This window comes from Salvelinus fontinalis, unplaced genomic scaffold (assembly GCF_029448725.1).
Source record: "Salvelinus fontinalis isolate EN_2023a unplaced genomic scaffold, ASM2944872v1 scaffold_1168, whole genome shotgun sequence".
Taxonomy (NCBI): domain Eukaryota; kingdom Metazoa; phylum Chordata; class Actinopteri; order Salmoniformes; family Salmonidae; genus Salvelinus; species Salvelinus fontinalis.
The window spans coordinates 37,751-54,935 of record NW_026601377.1 but is presented as its reverse complement, the minus strand read 5'-3'; the positions used below and the strand labels follow the sequence as shown (position 1 = coordinate 54,935).

General features: G+C 43.2%; 1 protein-coding gene across 1 annotated transcript in view; it reads right to left on the bottom strand.

Moving 5' to 3' along the window:
• Positions 1-8,764: 8,764 nt before the first annotated feature.
• LOC129848765 (ATP-binding cassette sub-family E member 1-like) overlaps positions 8,765-17,185 on the bottom strand; it is a 12,356-nt gene continuing 3,935 nt past the window's right edge. Inside the window, exons 2-15 of the mRNA XM_055915871.1 lie at positions 16,872-17,009; positions 16,687-16,756; positions 14,221-14,317; positions 14,042-14,131; positions 13,620-13,741; positions 13,013-13,086; positions 12,585-12,732; positions 12,444-12,503; positions 11,982-12,040; positions 10,954-11,064; positions 10,553-10,695; positions 10,202-10,324; positions 9,629-9,740; positions 8,765-9,442 (exon numbers count right to left, since the gene is read on the bottom strand). Coding sequence (XP_055771846.1) covers positions 9,395-9,442; positions 9,629-9,740; positions 10,202-10,324; positions 10,553-10,695; positions 10,954-11,064; positions 11,982-12,040; positions 12,444-12,503; positions 12,585-12,732; positions 13,013-13,086; positions 13,620-13,741; positions 14,042-14,131; positions 14,221-14,317; positions 16,687-16,756; positions 16,872-17,009 — 1,395 coding nt within the window. The 3' untranslated portion in view covers positions 8,765-9,394. The remainder of the gene's footprint in view (positions 9,443-9,628; positions 9,741-10,201; positions 10,325-10,552; positions 10,696-10,953; positions 11,065-11,981; positions 12,041-12,443; positions 12,504-12,584; positions 12,733-13,012; positions 13,087-13,619; positions 13,742-14,041; positions 14,132-14,220; positions 14,318-16,686; positions 16,757-16,871; positions 17,010-17,185) is intronic.

The following is a 17,185-nucleotide window of genomic DNA, read 5'->3' as shown; positions in this document are numbered from 1 at the left end:
CCAGGGTACTTAGTGGCCTGTAGTTTGTAAATCCATATCTTCATTTAAACCAGGGTACTTAGTGGCCTGTAGTTTGTAAATCCATATCTTCATTTAAACCAGGGTACTTAGTGGCCTGTAGTTTGTAAATCCATATCTTCATTTAAACCAGGGTACTTAGTGGCCTGTAGTTTGTAAATCCATATCTTCATTTAAACCAGGGTATTTAGTGGCCTGTAGTTTGTAAATCCCAAAACTTTCCCTTTGGTTTAACTGTTTAAGACGGTCCCCTTTTCTAATAGAGGCCGGAATATGATCAATACCCATAGCTTGTAGGGAGGCAGGGTTGCCATGGTGTAAGGACTTGTAGTGCCTTGCCATGGGGTAGTCTTCATTGCCTACCCGTATGGCGTACTTGTGTTCCGCCAAGCGATCTTGAAGGCGTCTCTTTGTCCGTCCAATGTAGAACACCTTGCACTGTGGACATTCTAATCTATAGATGACATGAGTGGTTTTGCAGTTAATAAAATGCTTGAGGTAATACTCCATTTTAGAAGCTGTGTCAACAAAATACTTTTTCTGTGCAATATTACTGCAATGGTTGCACTGGTTACATTTAAAAGAGCCCTTCGGTTTGTGGTCAAGCCAAGTTTTTTGAGAGTCACCCGGAAGATAACTGTGGACTAATTTGTCATTTAGGGTACGACATCTCTTAAAGCTTATGACTGGTGGTTCAGGAAAGACTTGGCGTAGTAGCGTATCACTTTGGATGATTCCCCAATTGTTTTTAATGATTCTTTTAATGTTCTCTGCTTCAGTGCTGTATTTTGTAACAAAATACACTCTCTCTGATGTATCACGAGGGACTCTTCTTCATAACAAGTTCTCTCTGTCAAGTAATCCAGCCCTTATACCTGTATCTTTCAGGACCTGAACGCTGTAGCCCCGATCCAAAAAGCGATTCTCCAATTCAGCAGATTTGACACTGTAGTCTGTTTCCTGATCGCAAATTCTGCGGACTCTTTGGAATTGGCCATATGGAATATTCTCTTTTAGCCTTTTGGGGTGAAAGCTGTCTGCCCTCAGAATGGTATTCCCATCTGTAGGTTTCCTAAAGATTGATGTGTTCAAACAACCTTTGTCATTTTTACTAATGTCGAGGTCCAAAAAATGAATGTTATCCTTGCTGTATTCCATAGTTAGTTTGATGTTAGGGTTAATGCTGTTGAGGTATTGGTGGAAGGAAATAAGTTCATCTTCTGAGCCGGACCAAAACAGGCAAACATCATCAATATAGCGTCCCCACCATATAATCCGGTCAAAGAAATGGTTATTAGATGGATCCAAAATGAAGTCATTTTCCCATTTACCCAAGTACAAACCAGCGTAGGAAGGGCTGTAGCAAGCTCCCATGGCACATCCTTTGACCTGTTTAAAAATACGGTCCTGGAAGATAAAGATGTTATGATTAAGAGTCCATTCAGTCAGTGATACAATGAATTCTGTAGGAGGCATCTCAGTTTCAGGCCGGGTACTCAAGAAATGGTGCATCGCTGCCAAACCTTGTTGATGCTCAATGGTGGTGTATAGAGACTCCACATCCATGGTGACTAAAAAGGAAGCTGTGCCTATATTCTTCAATTCCTTAATTTTGTTCAACACATCTGTGGTATCTTGAAGATAGGCTGGAAGTGACATCAGAAAAGGCTTAATAAAGTAATCAATGTACTTAGAGATGGGTTCTGTCAGATTTTCATTACCACTAATGACTGGTCTGCCTGGGGGGTTTTCAAGATTTTTGTGGATTTTTGGAAGAAGGTAAAAAGAAGCCATACGTGGACTGCCATTGAAAAGAAATTTGAACTCATTGTCTGAAATGTAACCATTTTCCTTAGCTTCTGTGAGGATCCCTTGCAATTCAGTTTTTAGGTCCTCTGTAGGGTTGAAGGTAAGAGATTGGTAGAATTTGTCATTGTCTAATTGACGGTAGGCTTCTGTCACATATTTGTCTTTACACCACACTACTGTAGCACCGCCTTTGTCTGCTTTTTTAATTACAATCCGTTCATTTTTGGACAATGATTCAACTGCATCCCTTTCTGTCTTAGAAAGATTACGTCGTGTTTTGTTGGAATCACTTTTACCCTTAAACAGATTCTCCACATCAAAATTAACTTTCTTGGCAAATGTATTTAGTGTGGCATTCTGGACTATGGGACAAAAAGTGGACTTGGGCTTAAAAGGTGTTTTAGAGGGAACAGAAACTGCCTGACCTGAGACACTGGCGTCTGTAGTTGGAGAGATGTTTTGCTTCTACCAGGCCTTCAGATGTAGATTCCTGTAGAAACGAAATAGGTCAATCTTTGTATTAAATTCATTAGTTGAATATGTGGGGGCAAAGGACAGTCCTTTAGACAAGACCCTTATGCAATCATCAGAAAGGGGTTCTCCAGAAATGTTGATCACAGCCTTGTTCTGGTTCTGCTCCGTGTGGTTGGATAGTCTTGAAATCTTCCTCCCCCTCCGTGTTGGCCTCTTACGCGTCCTCTCCTTCTCTTGTTGAGGAACCTGCGTGACTACTCTACCTGATCTAAAAAATCTTGGGAGGAGCTGGCCTCTGAGTGTCTGGGGTGATCCTCATCGTCACTGCTTGTAAAGTTGAAAGAAACAGATCTAGGCTTCCTTCTCTGCAGATGTGATTCTGAATTCTTGCGTGTTGGTCTTCTCCAGGCAAAGACCTTGCCATCTCTATAATCTACTTCATCTCTTCTAAATTTTCTTAGCTTGTCTTGCTTCAATGTCAAAGTGAATGTGTCTACTTTCTCTTTCAAGATCTCATCACATTGCGCTTTGTTAGAAATGTCACTGTGTTCTGTGATTTTCTTTTTAACTTCTTCAATTTCTGTTTGGACTACTTGTCTGTCCTTTTTAGAATCTTCTATTAGAAGTAGCATTAGGTCAAAAGAACACTTGTTGAGAATAGCCTCCCATTTAGCTTTAAATTCAGTTTTACCTTGTGCTCCATTAGCTGGAAACTTCATAATACGGAGTCCTCTGGGGATTAGGCCTTTCCCCCAATAATCAGACAAGGTGATAGAGTTGAGGTCAAGTTTAGTATCTTTCTCCATAAGGTGTTGCAAGTCTCTGTAAGCCTTGTTTAAGTCCATTCCAGTATTCTCTGTGGCAGTCAACTCATCTAGCAATGAGGTAGTGGTAATAATCCTTTGGCCCTCTTCATGGGAATAGGAAAATCTTGTAGCCTCTTGGGTAAAATCCATAGTTTGAGTTGTGAAATGTCCTCAAAAAACACAGAAGGAAATAACTGTGGAGCTGCTTCCTCTAAGCACCAACCAAGTGCTGTTTAAACTAGTAGAAAGAGGAGGAAGGGAAGCGCTACTGAGGTACACTATAGTATTTTTTGGTAGATAGAAGGTGCTCTTTGGTAAAAGGTGTAAATAGGTCATCAAAAAGAAAGGAGGACCAAGGCACTCTTCATATAATAATATAATAATATAATATAAACATATAATAAAAAATTTCCAATTGAAGTCCTCCCAATTTATTAAACACATTATTTGGAATGAAATACCATATTGAATCAGTATCGATCAAACATTTTTTCAACCAGTTTATCTTGAAAGTGTTATTTATGTCAACAAAATTCAACACTTCTAGACCGCCTTCAGCTCTTTTGTTAGAAAGGACAGATTTTTTAGTATGTGAGACTTATTTTTCCAGATGAAGTCAAGAAAGGTCTTATTGATCTCTTTACAAGTAGCTGGATTTACACATAACGATAATGAGGGGTACACAAAACGAGACAGTCCCTCTGCCTTGGACAGAAGTACTCTCCCAAGTATAGAAAGATCTCTTTGTAGCCAATTATTAAATATATTTCTAGTTCTCTTAATTTTAGGAGAGAAATTCAAATGTTGTCTGACTAAGTGTTTTTTTGACAGATGTATTCCTAAATATTTAACACAGTCCTTTACAGGAATATTTTTAATTTCTGTATCATCAGAGTCAAATAAACATAAGATTTCACATTTAGAAACATTCAGCATTAATCCTGATGCAATAGAAAATGCAGTTATAGCATTAAGGGCATGTGCGACCTGGTCTTTGTCTCTTAAGAAAAGAGTAGTATCATCAGCCAGTTGGGAAATTTTGATTTCTTTGTTAAAAATGGTTAAGCCATACAAATTTGCATCATTCAGAATATCTAGAGATAGAAGTTCCACAACCAAAATGAATAAAAATGGCAAAATTGGGCATCCCTGTCGTACACTTCTGTTGATACTAAATCTTTTGAAAGTATTAAGGTTTAGTAGCACAGAACTATTTATATATTTGTAAAACATGTGAATTACTTTAATAAAATGTTCACCAAATCCAAAAAGTTTAAGAGACCTAAAGAGAAATTCATGTTCAATTGTGTCAAAGGCTTTACAGAAGTCCAGAAATAGGACAACCACATCTGAGTCAATTGCATCTGAATAATCTATAACGTCCAAGACTAAACAAATGTTAGAGCTTATGTGACGGCCCTTCATAAATCCTGTTTGAGTCTCATTTATAATGGTATCTATTCCTTTATTTAATCTTTTGGCATAAACCAGAGCAATCAATTTGTAATCAATATTTAATAAAGTAATTGGTCTCCAATTGTCAATGAGAGAAGGGTCTTTATCAGGCTTCGGAATCAATGAAATAAGGCCCTGTTTCATAGTGGAGAACATTTTGCCATTTTTAATGCAATCTTGAAACATATTGAAAATCAGGTCTTCTAGCAACTCCCAAAACTGTCTATAGAATTCAACTGACAGGCCATCGGGGCCAGGTGATTTCCCTTTTTCATTGAATTCAGAGCCTCTCTAATTTCTCCAATTGACACAGGTGAATCGCAAACTGAGTGTCAGTCGACGGGTCAGTAGTGGAGAAGGTGGAAAGTTTTAAGTTCCTCGGTGTACACATCACGGACAAACTGAATTGGTCCACCCACACAGACAGCGTTGTGAAGAAGGCGCAGCAGCGCCTCTTCAACCTCAGGAGGCTGAAGAAATTCGGCTTGTCACCAAAAGCACTCACAAACTTCTACAGATGCACAATCGAGAGCATCCTGTCGGGCTGTATCACCGCCTGGTACGGCAACTGCTCCGCCCACAACCGTAAGGCTCTCCAGAGGGTAGTGAGGTCTGCAGAACGCATCACCGGGGGCAAACTACCTGCCCTCCAGGACACCTACACCACCCGATGTCACAGGAAGGCCATAAAGATCATCAAGGACAACAACCACCCGAGCCACTGCCTGTTCACCCCGCTATCATCCAGAAGGCGAGGTCAGTACAGGTGCATCAAAGCAGGGACCGAGAGACTGAAAAACAGCTTCTATCTCAAGGCCATCAGACTGTTAAACAGCCACCACTAACATTTAGCGGCCGCTGCCAACATACTGACTCAACTCCAGCCACTTTAAAAATGGGAATTGATGGAAATTATGTAAAAATGTACCACTAGTCACTTTAAACAATGCCACTTAATATAATGTTTACATACCCTACATTACCCATCTCATATGTATATGTATATACTGTACTCTATACCATCTACTGCATCTTGCCTATGCCGTTCTGTACCATCACTCATTCATATATCTTTATGTACATATTCTTTATCCCTTTACACTTGCGTGTATAAGGTAGTAGTTGTGGAATTGTTAGGTTAGATTACTTGTTGTTATTACTGCATTGTCGGAACTAGAAGCACAAGCATTTCGCTACACTCGCATTAACATCTGCTAACCATGTGTATGTGACTAATAAAATTTGATTTGATTTGATTTGTGAATCGCAAACTGAGTGGAAATCATCCTCAATTACCCGGACACAATTCTGAATGTGGCAAATGTAACTTTCACAACCATCTTCCTGAAATTGAAAGCTGTAAAGGTTTTCATAAAAGGAATTGACAAATTATGATATTGTAATGGGATCTTTGCATAAAACATTGTTAATTTTGAGTGCAGTTATAGATTTTCTTTTGTAGTTTCTCTTTTCAAGTGCAAAAAAGTAACTAGTGTTTCTTTCCCCCTCTTCAATCCATTTTGCTCTTGACCTTACCACGGCGCCCTTTGCCAGATCCGTGTAAGTCTGTTCTAATTCTAGTTGTAAAGACCTGAACACAGACTCCTCTTCTTCAGATAGATTATCTTTCTTTAGAAAACTGTCAAGCTTGCTAATCATCTCCTTTTCTCTCTGGTTCTTTAATTGCATCAGCTCTTTGGTGCGTTTAATGGCTACCACTGACTTTATATTTGAAAAATGTCCATCTACTTCCATGACCCAAGTCTTTTCTTGCTGAAATATCTTTAGCTAATGATTTGATGTTTTCAATGAGAGCAGTATCTTTAAGAAGTGTATTGTTTAATTTCCAATATCCTCGAGCACCTTTTGATTTTTTAGTAGCTTGTAAATTCAGGGAAATCAAGTGATGATCAGAAAAGGGAGCCAACTGATGATCTACATATATAACAAATTGTAACAAAAAAGGGGAAATTAGGAATAAATCTATTCTAGATTTACGTGACATAGTTTTGTTGGTCCAGGTATAACCCTTAGCATCCGGATTGAAATAACGCCAGGCATCCTCAACACAGAGATCCTTGCATAATGTAATAATAATGTTACTATTTTGAGGGTTTTGACTCGTTCTAGGAGGAAAACGATCAGCAGATGCATCAGGTGTTTCATTAAAATCTCCTGAAATAATTAGAAAAGCCTCTGAGTATTTGTTGCTTAAATCCTGTACTTTCCTGGTAAATTGGGTAAAAAGGGTCTTATTAGGAGCATGTATGTGAGTTATGTCCGTATTCACCTTTAAACTTGTGAATAAGTGTCAAAACACCAGCAGAATGATTTGATCCATGACTGAAATAGGCCATATCTCCCCATTGTGCTTTCCAAAATTTCAAATCACTTTCACCCGAATGAGTTTCCTGAAGAAGGACAAAATCTGCGTTACTGCGTTTACAGTATACAAATAAAGCTTTCCTTTTTGTAGGATTTCTCAAAACCCTAGCATTCAGACTAACGATATTGAGTGAATTGAAAACGAACTCCTGCATTAAAAAAGAAAGAACACAAATTAGATAACAAGTATTAACGTGAACAATAAAACAAACAGTGAACATTGAGAGGATTACCCTGACGGAAAACTACGCTCAGCTGAGGTAGCGGTGGTTAACAGAATAACAAATCTATTTACTTCCTTTTCTTGGAAAGTGTTCATCAGTTGTAGTTCGAACGGTACATATATAATTGGCAGTACATTAACTGTACTCATGTTAGTACTCACAGTTCCAATTTGGTTCATGTCAACAGAGTTACCCAGTAATCATTCTTCCTTCGATAAACACGTGTGGGCCCTTGAACCCCGCCTTCTTTCCCTCTTGTCGCGCATTCTGTATAAGCGGCCACAGTTTCTCTCTGGCAGCCTGATCCTGCGGTATCAGAGCTTCTTTGATGCGGAGTTTCTTCTCGTCCAGAAACTTGTTCCCCCTGGCCATTTTCCATATGATGTTCCTGTAATGGCGCATAGTTAAGCGCAATATGATATTGCGAGGGGGTCCATCAGATCTTCGTTTCCCAAGTCGATGTACCACATCAATCACGTCTCTTAGCCTGTCTTTGATGCATGGTGCCACTTTTCCCAGGATATTAATGACTACTTCTCTAATATCCTCTCCCTTTGGCTTTTCAGATTCCACCTGCGAGAGTACGTTTGAAGTTCAGCTACATTCTCACAGCTCATTTTTGGATTGCATTTTCTTCAGCTCATTCTCTAGGAACGTTATCTTATCCTTGTTCTCGCTCACAATTTTGTGTAGTTGATTGACAGTTTCTGACAAATGATCTATTTTCTTTCATGTTTATTCTGTAGCCCGCTCTATGAGGGACACTTTGGAGAGCGTGGCGTCTTGTTTAGTAGACGGACTGGATTGCAGAGAAAAGTTCCAACATGGAAATGTTTTCTTTTACCCGTTTCACCGGTGGATTTTTACTTGGGGTCTGAGGTAAAGAGGTTGCAAGGATTTCATCCTGGTCAGTTTTGTTCTTTCTCTTGCTTGAGTTCGCGGCTTCTTGTGTATCCATGCTGCTCTGGTTCTCGTTGTGACTAGCTAGCATGTCAGCCGTCTTCTGCGAGACTTGGATATTTCTTTCTACTTTTGTCTTTCTGTCGTGTTCTTCCCATTCAGCTTGACAAAAACGAGCTCTAAACTTATCCCATGTCCATAAAAAAAGTTATATTTAGTTTCTTTCAATAGTAATAGCCAATATTTGACTGTTAACCACCTAACCCTCAATATTGCTTTGAAGAGCGCGAAAACACTCCCTCTCACAGCGAAGCCATCTTGGCATTTTTCCACATCCTAATAGTAACTTTGGTATTATTGTATGTAGCTACGTTTACTAGCTTGCTCCCTAGCTCGCCAGCCAGCCCATAGAGCATTGCATGTTTTGTAATTGACTTGAGCTGCAACAGATTTCCACATGTTGCTACCAACCCTGTAACGACAAAATACTTGTTCACAAAAAAAAACATTCTAACAAGTGTTATTTAGCACTGTAAATGAAAGGAATTGTGGTTTTGGGTAGATTTTTCCTTTAAAGCTGTATGGCAACGTAAGAATTGCTTTGATAAATGTAATAAACTTGATTCTTGGTCTGGAGGACAAATTAAATTGTGGAATAACAATTGTCATTAATTATAACACATTGACAAGAACTGTAGAGAGACACTTTTAATTGTTGAACCGCAGATTTAAGGTACATTGCCTTTAATTCCAGTAAATAGATTATGTATTACTTCAGATGTCCATTTTCTGATGGAGAACCAACGAACCGCAGTAGTCTGCTGCCCTATTGTGGACAAAACACACAATTTCACTTTCAAACACCACCATACTCTGGAAATGGTGTTTATTCATAATATACTATTTTAAAATTACATAAATTGGATGACTCTTTGATAAAACACTCCTTCGGCTCACAAAGGTAGGTGTGTGTGGGCAAGTTCGTTTTGCATAGCCCTGTGCACACGGGTGGTTGGAAGATTTCACTTTAGGACCAATTGTCTAATATGTAAACCCCAGGGCACCAGGCAATGCAAAACAAACTCGCCCTGTGTGTGCGTGTACGTATGACTCTGGTGGTCCACCCAGGTTGGGTCTCTAAGCCATCGGCCCAAGGGGGGGCCAGTAGGGTAGGGCTACGTTCCAAATACCAACGCTAACATCACTTAGAACGAAGCAATGTAGCATGGAATGCTAGTGTGGGTATTGGAACAGCCATACAGGTGTCAGGGCTTGAGGAGGATGGATATGGAGGTCTCTCTGATGGAGGGAGGGTTTGGTCCTTTAGTCATCCAGGAAGAAGTAGTTCCCACTCTTCTTCTGTTCACAATCCTAGATATACAACATATAGATTGGGTTACAGAGGAGCCACAATCCTAGATATACAACAGGTTAGAGGGCAAATTATATAAAATGGAATGATGCTGAATGAAATTAGTATAAGTCAATACGTTTACCAAAAGGACAAAAGGGATGTAAATAAAATGTAGGTTTTAAACACTCAGTATTTCCCTGTACCTTTATGGAATTCATCTTGTTGATCCTTGGTCGGAAGTTGTTGGGGTCTCTCCTGAACGTGATCTCCAGCTGTGATAGGAACTTGTTCATCCCCGCGAGTAAGGTCTGTGGCCTGAGAGGTCAAAAGTTGACAGGCCCGTGTTACACAGTTGCTTAAGAGCTAAACATGGGTTCCTAACAACCCATATCTTAGCATGATTTCAGTCCGTCTTGTCATGAAAATACCACTGTCAGACTGGAACATGAATTTCAGTCAAGATTTGACAGTTTGCTAACAAAATCACCCAATAAGCAGTTTGAAGGAGCTAAGAGTTCCATCAAGTTAGAGGAAGAAAACAATAGCTTGAAGATCAGCAGATATTTAAAGCCACCACAGATAACAGCAGATATTAAAAGCCCCCACGGATAACAGCAGATATTTAAAGCCACCACAGATAACAGCAGATATTAAAAGCCACCACAGATAACAGCAGCAGATATTAAAAGCCACCACAGATAACAGCAGATGTCATGCTGCTGGGTAAATCAGTGGATGAGACCATCATGCCAAATGGATGGGGAGGGTTAACGTACGTGTTGGCAGCGGTGCTTCGCGAGGGAATACCGTCGAACACGATGACGCGGTCAGCCAGGTAGGTGGCCATGATGAAGTCGTGCTCCACCACAAACGCAGTCTTTTTGGCGTGGAGGATGAATCTACAAACAAATAATGAATGTATCAAAATCAATGGCATCCATTTAAGGCCATTAAGGTTAGTGAGGTTGTAGGGTTTCTGTATTTCCTGTCAAACAACAGATTAACGGAACAGGTTTTGTAAATGGGACTGCTGTGAGCAATGTACAGCACAAGGTGGATCTCTTTGCTGGAGGTAGAAGTTCACCCCACCCTAACCACAGATCTAGGATCAGAGTGTGTGTGGTTACCTTTTGATGACCTTGGCGCACACGAGACGCTGCTCAGAGTCCAGGTAGGCGGAGGGCTCGTCTATCAGGTAGACATCAGCTGGTTTCCCCAGACACAGGGCCATGGCCACCCTCTGCAACTCTCCACCAGACAGGTTCTGGACCTAGAGACAAGCAGGGGGGTGTTTATTAGACACCAAACGGACCGAAACAGGGAGTACCTGGACTGGACATGTCCAATAAGAATTGCTTGTTTTAATTTTCTGGTCCAGTGTGTATGGTCCATTGGGGCAGTGTATTGCAAAGTGTTTTGCATCAGAAATGTATTATTCTGTTCTTAAATGGACAAGTTCAGGTAGTAGTACTGCCCCGTTTCAAAACATTCAATGCGAACTGAACACAACCCAGAAAGCACAACTTACGTCCTGGTCGATGATGCTCTCAATCTGCATAGGCTTCATGACATCAGTCACAAACTGGGGGTGAGTGTAGGCATCTCGGATCTTCTCATGGAGCAGAGCCCGCACACTACCCTACAGACAGAGGACATGAGGGAGTTAGTCAGGAGCTGAGGGGCACGCTACCCGACAGAGGACACGAGGGGCACGCTACCCGACAGAGGACACGAGGGGCACGCTACCCGACAGAGGACACGAGGGGCACGCTACCCGACAGAGGACACGAGGGGCACGCTACCCGACAGAGGACACGAGGGGCACGCTACCCGACAGAGGACACGAGGGGCACGCTACCCGACAGAGGACACGAGGGGCACGCTACCCGACAGAGGACACGAGGGGCACGCTACCCGACAGAGGACACGAGGGGCACGCTACCCGACAGAGGACACGAGGGGCACGCTACCCGACAGAGGACACGAGGGGCACGCTACCCGACAGAGGACACGAGGGGCACGCTACCCGACAGAGGACACGAGGGGCACGCTACCCGACAGAGGACAAGAGGGGCACGCTACCCGACAGAGGACATGAGGGAGTTAGTCAGGAGCTGAGGGGCACGCTACTCTACAGAGACAGAGGACATGAGGGGCACGCTACCCTACAGAGACAGAGGACATGAAAAAGTTAGTCATTGGCACGCTACCCTACAGAGACAGAGGACATGAGGGAGTTAGTCAGTAGCTGAGGGGCACGCTACCCAACAGAGGACATGAGGGAGTTAGTCAGTAGCTGAGGGGCACACTACCCTACAGAGGACATGAGGGAGTTAGTCAGTAGCTGAGGGGCACGCTACCCAACAGAGGACATGAGGGAGTTAGTCAGTAGCTGAGGGGCACGCTACCCTACAGAGACAGAGGACATGAGGGAGTTAGTCAGGAGCTGAGGGGCACGCTACCCTACAGAGACAGAGGACATGAGGGAGTTAGTCAGGAGCAGGTGTCTGTGTTAGAGATGTGTAGTTGTCAAGGCAGTGACTGGTTGGTACCTACTTTGAATTTGGGGCTGATCTTTTGGGGTTTGTAGCTGACGTTCAAGATAGGCACTTCCCCTTTGGACGTAATGGAAAATGTTTAGGAAAAATGGACAGTGTACAAAACAATAAGAACACCTACCTAATATTGTGTTGCACCACCCCCTTTAGCCATCAAAACAGTCTCACTTAAATATTTTGTCTTGCCCATTCACCCTCAATGGCACACATACACAATTCATGTATCAATTGTCGCAAGGCTTAAAAATCCTTATGTAACCGGTCTCCTCCCCTTCATCTATACTGATTGAAGTGGATTTAACAAGTGACATCAAAAAGGGATCAAAGCTTTCACCTGGATTGTAGCTCATGGAAAGAGCAGGTGTTCCAAATGTTTTGTACACTCAGTGTATATTAGAGTACATGGTTCCAGCAATTAGACGATGTGAAGAGGAACTAAAAGTTGTCAAACGTTATTTACCCCCTTCATCTGGTTTCAGACGGCCAGCCAGCATTCTGATGAACGTGGTTTTGCCCGTCCCTGAAAGATGATTTAGAAATAAGACTCATTATATGGAACTTGGTTGATAAAGACACTCCTCCCCCTCTCCCGCCTCCTCACCGTTCTCTCCCAGCATGACCATGATCTCAGAGTCAGTGAACTCTCCTTCCAGGATCTCCAGGGCAAAGTCTCCCATGTTCTTCTTCATGTGGGGGTACTGGTAGTGGCACATCCTCTTGATCTCCTCCTCGTTGGCCGTCTCCGCCACCTAGTGTTGTATTATCACACTATTTTAGTTTAGACATTATGAACTAGACAGGTCGAGCCCTGAATGCTGATTGGCTGAAAGACCACATTCCACTGGGTCAGACAAAAATATATACTTTCTATTATTCTAACTACGTTGGTAACCAGTTTATAATAGCAATAAGGCACCCCTGGGGTTTGTGGCACTGCGTTGCGTCGTGCCTAAGAACAGCCCTTCGCCGTGGTATATTGGCCATATGCCACATATCCTCGGGCCTTATTGCTTAATTGTATCAGATTACCTTGAACACCAGCGATATCTCCCTGAAACGCAGATTCTCCGTGGGCACATAGCCGTCCAGGAAAATGTTGATGCCTGGAGAAAGGAGCGGAGGAGGCCTGGGGTTAGAGGTGAAGTGGTCAAGTGAACAGGACAGATGTGCATTGGGAAAATATCCATCGGTTGTGGTGATATGCTCCACTGACAGATTGTGAAAAGCTGTGTTACCATTTTGAGGGTAAGTGACAGAGGGGTGGTCTATGGGGTGCTGCGCTAGGCTAGGGCCTTAAGGCTTTGAAATATCTGTACCAGTTGGCTCTGCAGCAGACCCATTAGAGTTAGTCCCTAGTGGGGTCAGACTGGGGGTTTACTGTAGCAGAGATCAAGTTGAGACAGATCTTCATTTGTCTTCACAGAACTGAGGATATACTTTATCCATTGATATCAACGCAAATAATAAAGTACACATACCAATAGCCAGGGCGTCATTGTGAATGAGGTAAGAGGGTGGTAGAGGTAGTTTCGCCTTCCCTGACTCCAAAGGGCATAGTGACCGCTCCGTAAGCGCTGGACACTCCGTACAAACAGCGTGGTGTTTATGGTGTAGTATGAAGTGTTTAGGGTCCTACCTTCTCTAACTCCAAAGGGCATAGTGACCACTCCATAGGCGCTGGGCACTCCGTACAGACAGCAGATGAAGTCAGACAGGTAGTCCAGCACACTCAGGTCGTGTTCCACCACTATGATGTATCTGGGAGAGTGGACAAAATAAGAGTCAAGAGACTACAAGACAAGAAAAAGCTGATGGAAGAATAGTGGATAATGTTCAAGTAGGCATAAAACCAAAAGTAAACCAAGTGAAATCGGGAGGAACTACCAGGTTGGTGTTTACGAGGAATAAAGCAGAAAAAAACTGCCAGGGCAGTACTACCTGAATTTGTCCAATGAGAAACTATGTTTTTTCTTTTTCCGTTGCAAAACGCTTTGCTACAGTATGCCCTTTTGAACAGGACCCAGCCCTCTAGTGAGAGCATCATGTAATGTAACAGACCTGTCTGGGGAGATGAGGGAGCGGATGGTGACGGCAGCTCTTAGACGCTGCTTCACATCCAGGTAACTGGACGGCTCGTCAAACATGAAGCTGGAAGGAACCACAAAGAGAGCCACGTTAAGAACCACAACATATTCAGTCTTGGACGGCTTCTGCTGAAGCTGGTGCTGTTGACTTACATGTCTGCTCTCTGGATGCAGACCACAGCGATGGCAAAGCGCTGCAGCTCTCCTCCTGATAGGTCCTCCACATTCCTCTCCCTGAGATGAGTCAGATCTGAGACAGGAGATATTAAATAATCTGCTGACCAAATTGTATATTTTACTGACAACTTGACTGTAGAAGTGGGTCAAAAGTAGAGGTCGACCGATTAATCGGAATGGCCGATTAATTAGGGCTGATTTCAAGTTTTCATAACAATCGGTAATCGGCATTTTTGGACAACGATTATGGCCAATTACATTGCACTCCACGAGGAGACTGCGTGGCAGGCCGACTACCTGTTACGCGAGTGCAGCAAGGAGCCAAGGTAAGGTGCTAGCTAGCATTAAACATAGCTTATAAAAAAAACAATCAATCTTAACATAATCACTATTTAACTACACATGGTTGATGATATTACTAGTTTATCTAGCTTGTCCCGCGTTGCATATAATCGATGCGGTGCCTGTTGATTCAATGATAAATTACAGCCTACTTCGCCAAACGGGTAATTTAACAAGCGCATTCGCGGGAAAAAAAGCACTGTCGTTGCACCAATGTGTACCTAACCACAAACACCAACGCCTTTCTTAAAATCAATACACAAGTATATACACTGCTCAAAAAAATAAAGGGAACACTTAAACAACACAATGTAACTCCAAGTCAATCACACTTCTGTGAAATCAAACTGTCCACTTAGGAAGCAACACTGATTGACAATAAATTTCACATGCTGTTGTGCAAATGGAATAGACAAAAGGTAGAAATTATAGGCAATTAGCAAGACACCCCCCAAAACAGGAGTGATTCTGCAGGTGGTGACCACAGACCACTTCTCAGTTCCTATGCTTCCTGGCTGATGTTTTGGTCACTTTTGAATGCTGGCGGTGCTCTCACTCTAGTGGTAGCATGAGACGGAGTCTACAACCCACACAAGCGGCTCAGGTAGTGCAGTTCATCCAGGATGGCACATCAATGCGAACTGTGGCAAAAAGGTTTGCTGTGTCTGTCAGCGTAGTGTCCAGAGCATGGAGGCCCTACCAGGAGACAGGCCAGTACATCAGGAGACGTGGAGGAGGCCGTAGGAGGGCAACAACCCAGCAGCAGGACCGGTACCTCCGCCTTAGTGCAAGGAGGTGCACTGCCAGAGCCCTGCAAAATGACCTCCAGCAGGCCACAAATGTGCATGTGTCAGCATATGGTCTCACAAGGGGTCTGAGGATCTCATCTCGGTACCTAATCGCAGTCAGGCTACCTCTGGCGAGCACATGGAGGGCTGTGCGGCCCCACAAAGAAATGCCACCCCACACCATGACTGACCCATCGCCAAACCGGTCATGCTGGAGGATGTTGCAGGCAGCAGAACGTTCTCCACGGCGTCTCCAGACTGTCACATGTGCTCATGTGCTCAGTGTGAACCTGCTTTCATCTGTGAAGAGCACAGGGCGCCAGTGGCGAATTTGCCAATCTTGGTGTTCTCTGGCAAATGCCAAACGTCCTGCACGGTGTTGGGCTGTAAGCACAACCCCCACCTGTGGACGTCGGGCCCTCATACCACCCTCATGGAGTCTGTTTCTGACAGTTTGAGCAGACACATGCACATTTGTGGCCTGCTGGAGGTCATTTTGCAGGGCGCTGGCAGTGCACCTCCTGGCACAAAGGCGGAGGTAGCGGTCCTGCTGCTGGGTTGTTGCCCTACTACGGCCTCCTCCACGTCTCCTGATGTACTGGCCTGTCTCCTGGTAGCGCCTGCATGCTCTGAACACTACGCTGACAGACACAGCAAACCTTTTTGCCACAGTTCGCATTGATGTGCCATCCTGGATGAACTGCACTACCTGAGCCACTTGTGTGGGTTGTAGACTCCGTCTCATGCTACCACTAGAGTGAGAGCACTGCCAGCATTCAAAAGTGACCAAAACATCAGCCAGGAAGCATAGGAACTGAGAAGTGGTCTGTGGTCACCACCTGCAGAATCACTCCTGTTTTGGGGGGTGTCTTGCTAATTGCCTATAATTTCTACCTTTTGTCTATTCCATTTGCACAACAGCATGTGAAATTTATTGTCAATCAGTGTTGCTTCCTAAGTGGACAGTTTGATTTCACAGAAGTGTGATTGACTTGGAGTTACATTGTGTTGTTTAAGTGTTCCCTTTATTTTTTTGAGCAGTGTATTTTTAAACCTGCATATTTAGTTAACATTGCCTGCTAACATGAATTTATTTTAACTAGGGAAATTGTGTCACTTCTCGTGTTCTGTGCAAGCAGAGTCAGGGTATATGCAGCAGTTTGGGCCGCCTGGCTCGTTGCGAACTGTGTGAAGACCATTCCTTCCTAACAAAGGCCGTAATTAATTTGCCAGAATTGTACAAAAATGGAAAGTTTGGATTACATATACACAAGAAGAGAAAAGACAAGGTGAGAAACCAATCTAAACGTACCAAGCTGCTTACAGACGATGGTCTCAGTCTTGGAGTCGTCTTTCCTGCTCAGAATGGAGCCCACAGTCCCCTAGTGGCAAAACACAGCACTACTGTTAGCCCGTCAGACAACAATTCTGTACAGATCTGTGTATCCCCGCATTAATTTCTACAGGTCTGAACCCAAACCCACAGGCTTGACTGACCTTGACAGTCTTGGGGATCTGGTCGACGTACTGGGGCTTGACGATGGCTTTCAGGTCATCCTCCAAGATCTTGGTAAAGTAGTTCTGGAGCTCAGAGCCACGGAAGTAGGTCAGGATCTCCTGCCAGTCTGGTGGAGCCTGGTGGAGGAACGGGAGAAAATGGAGCTTTTGAAACTAGGGATAGAGTGATGGTAACACAGCACAGTGTTTTAGTAACTAGTTGCATTTCTGTCATTTAGCTGACATTGTAAGGTCATTCTGCTGACATTATAATTATGCAGAGGGACTTAAGTGACCCTTTAAACATTGTAAAG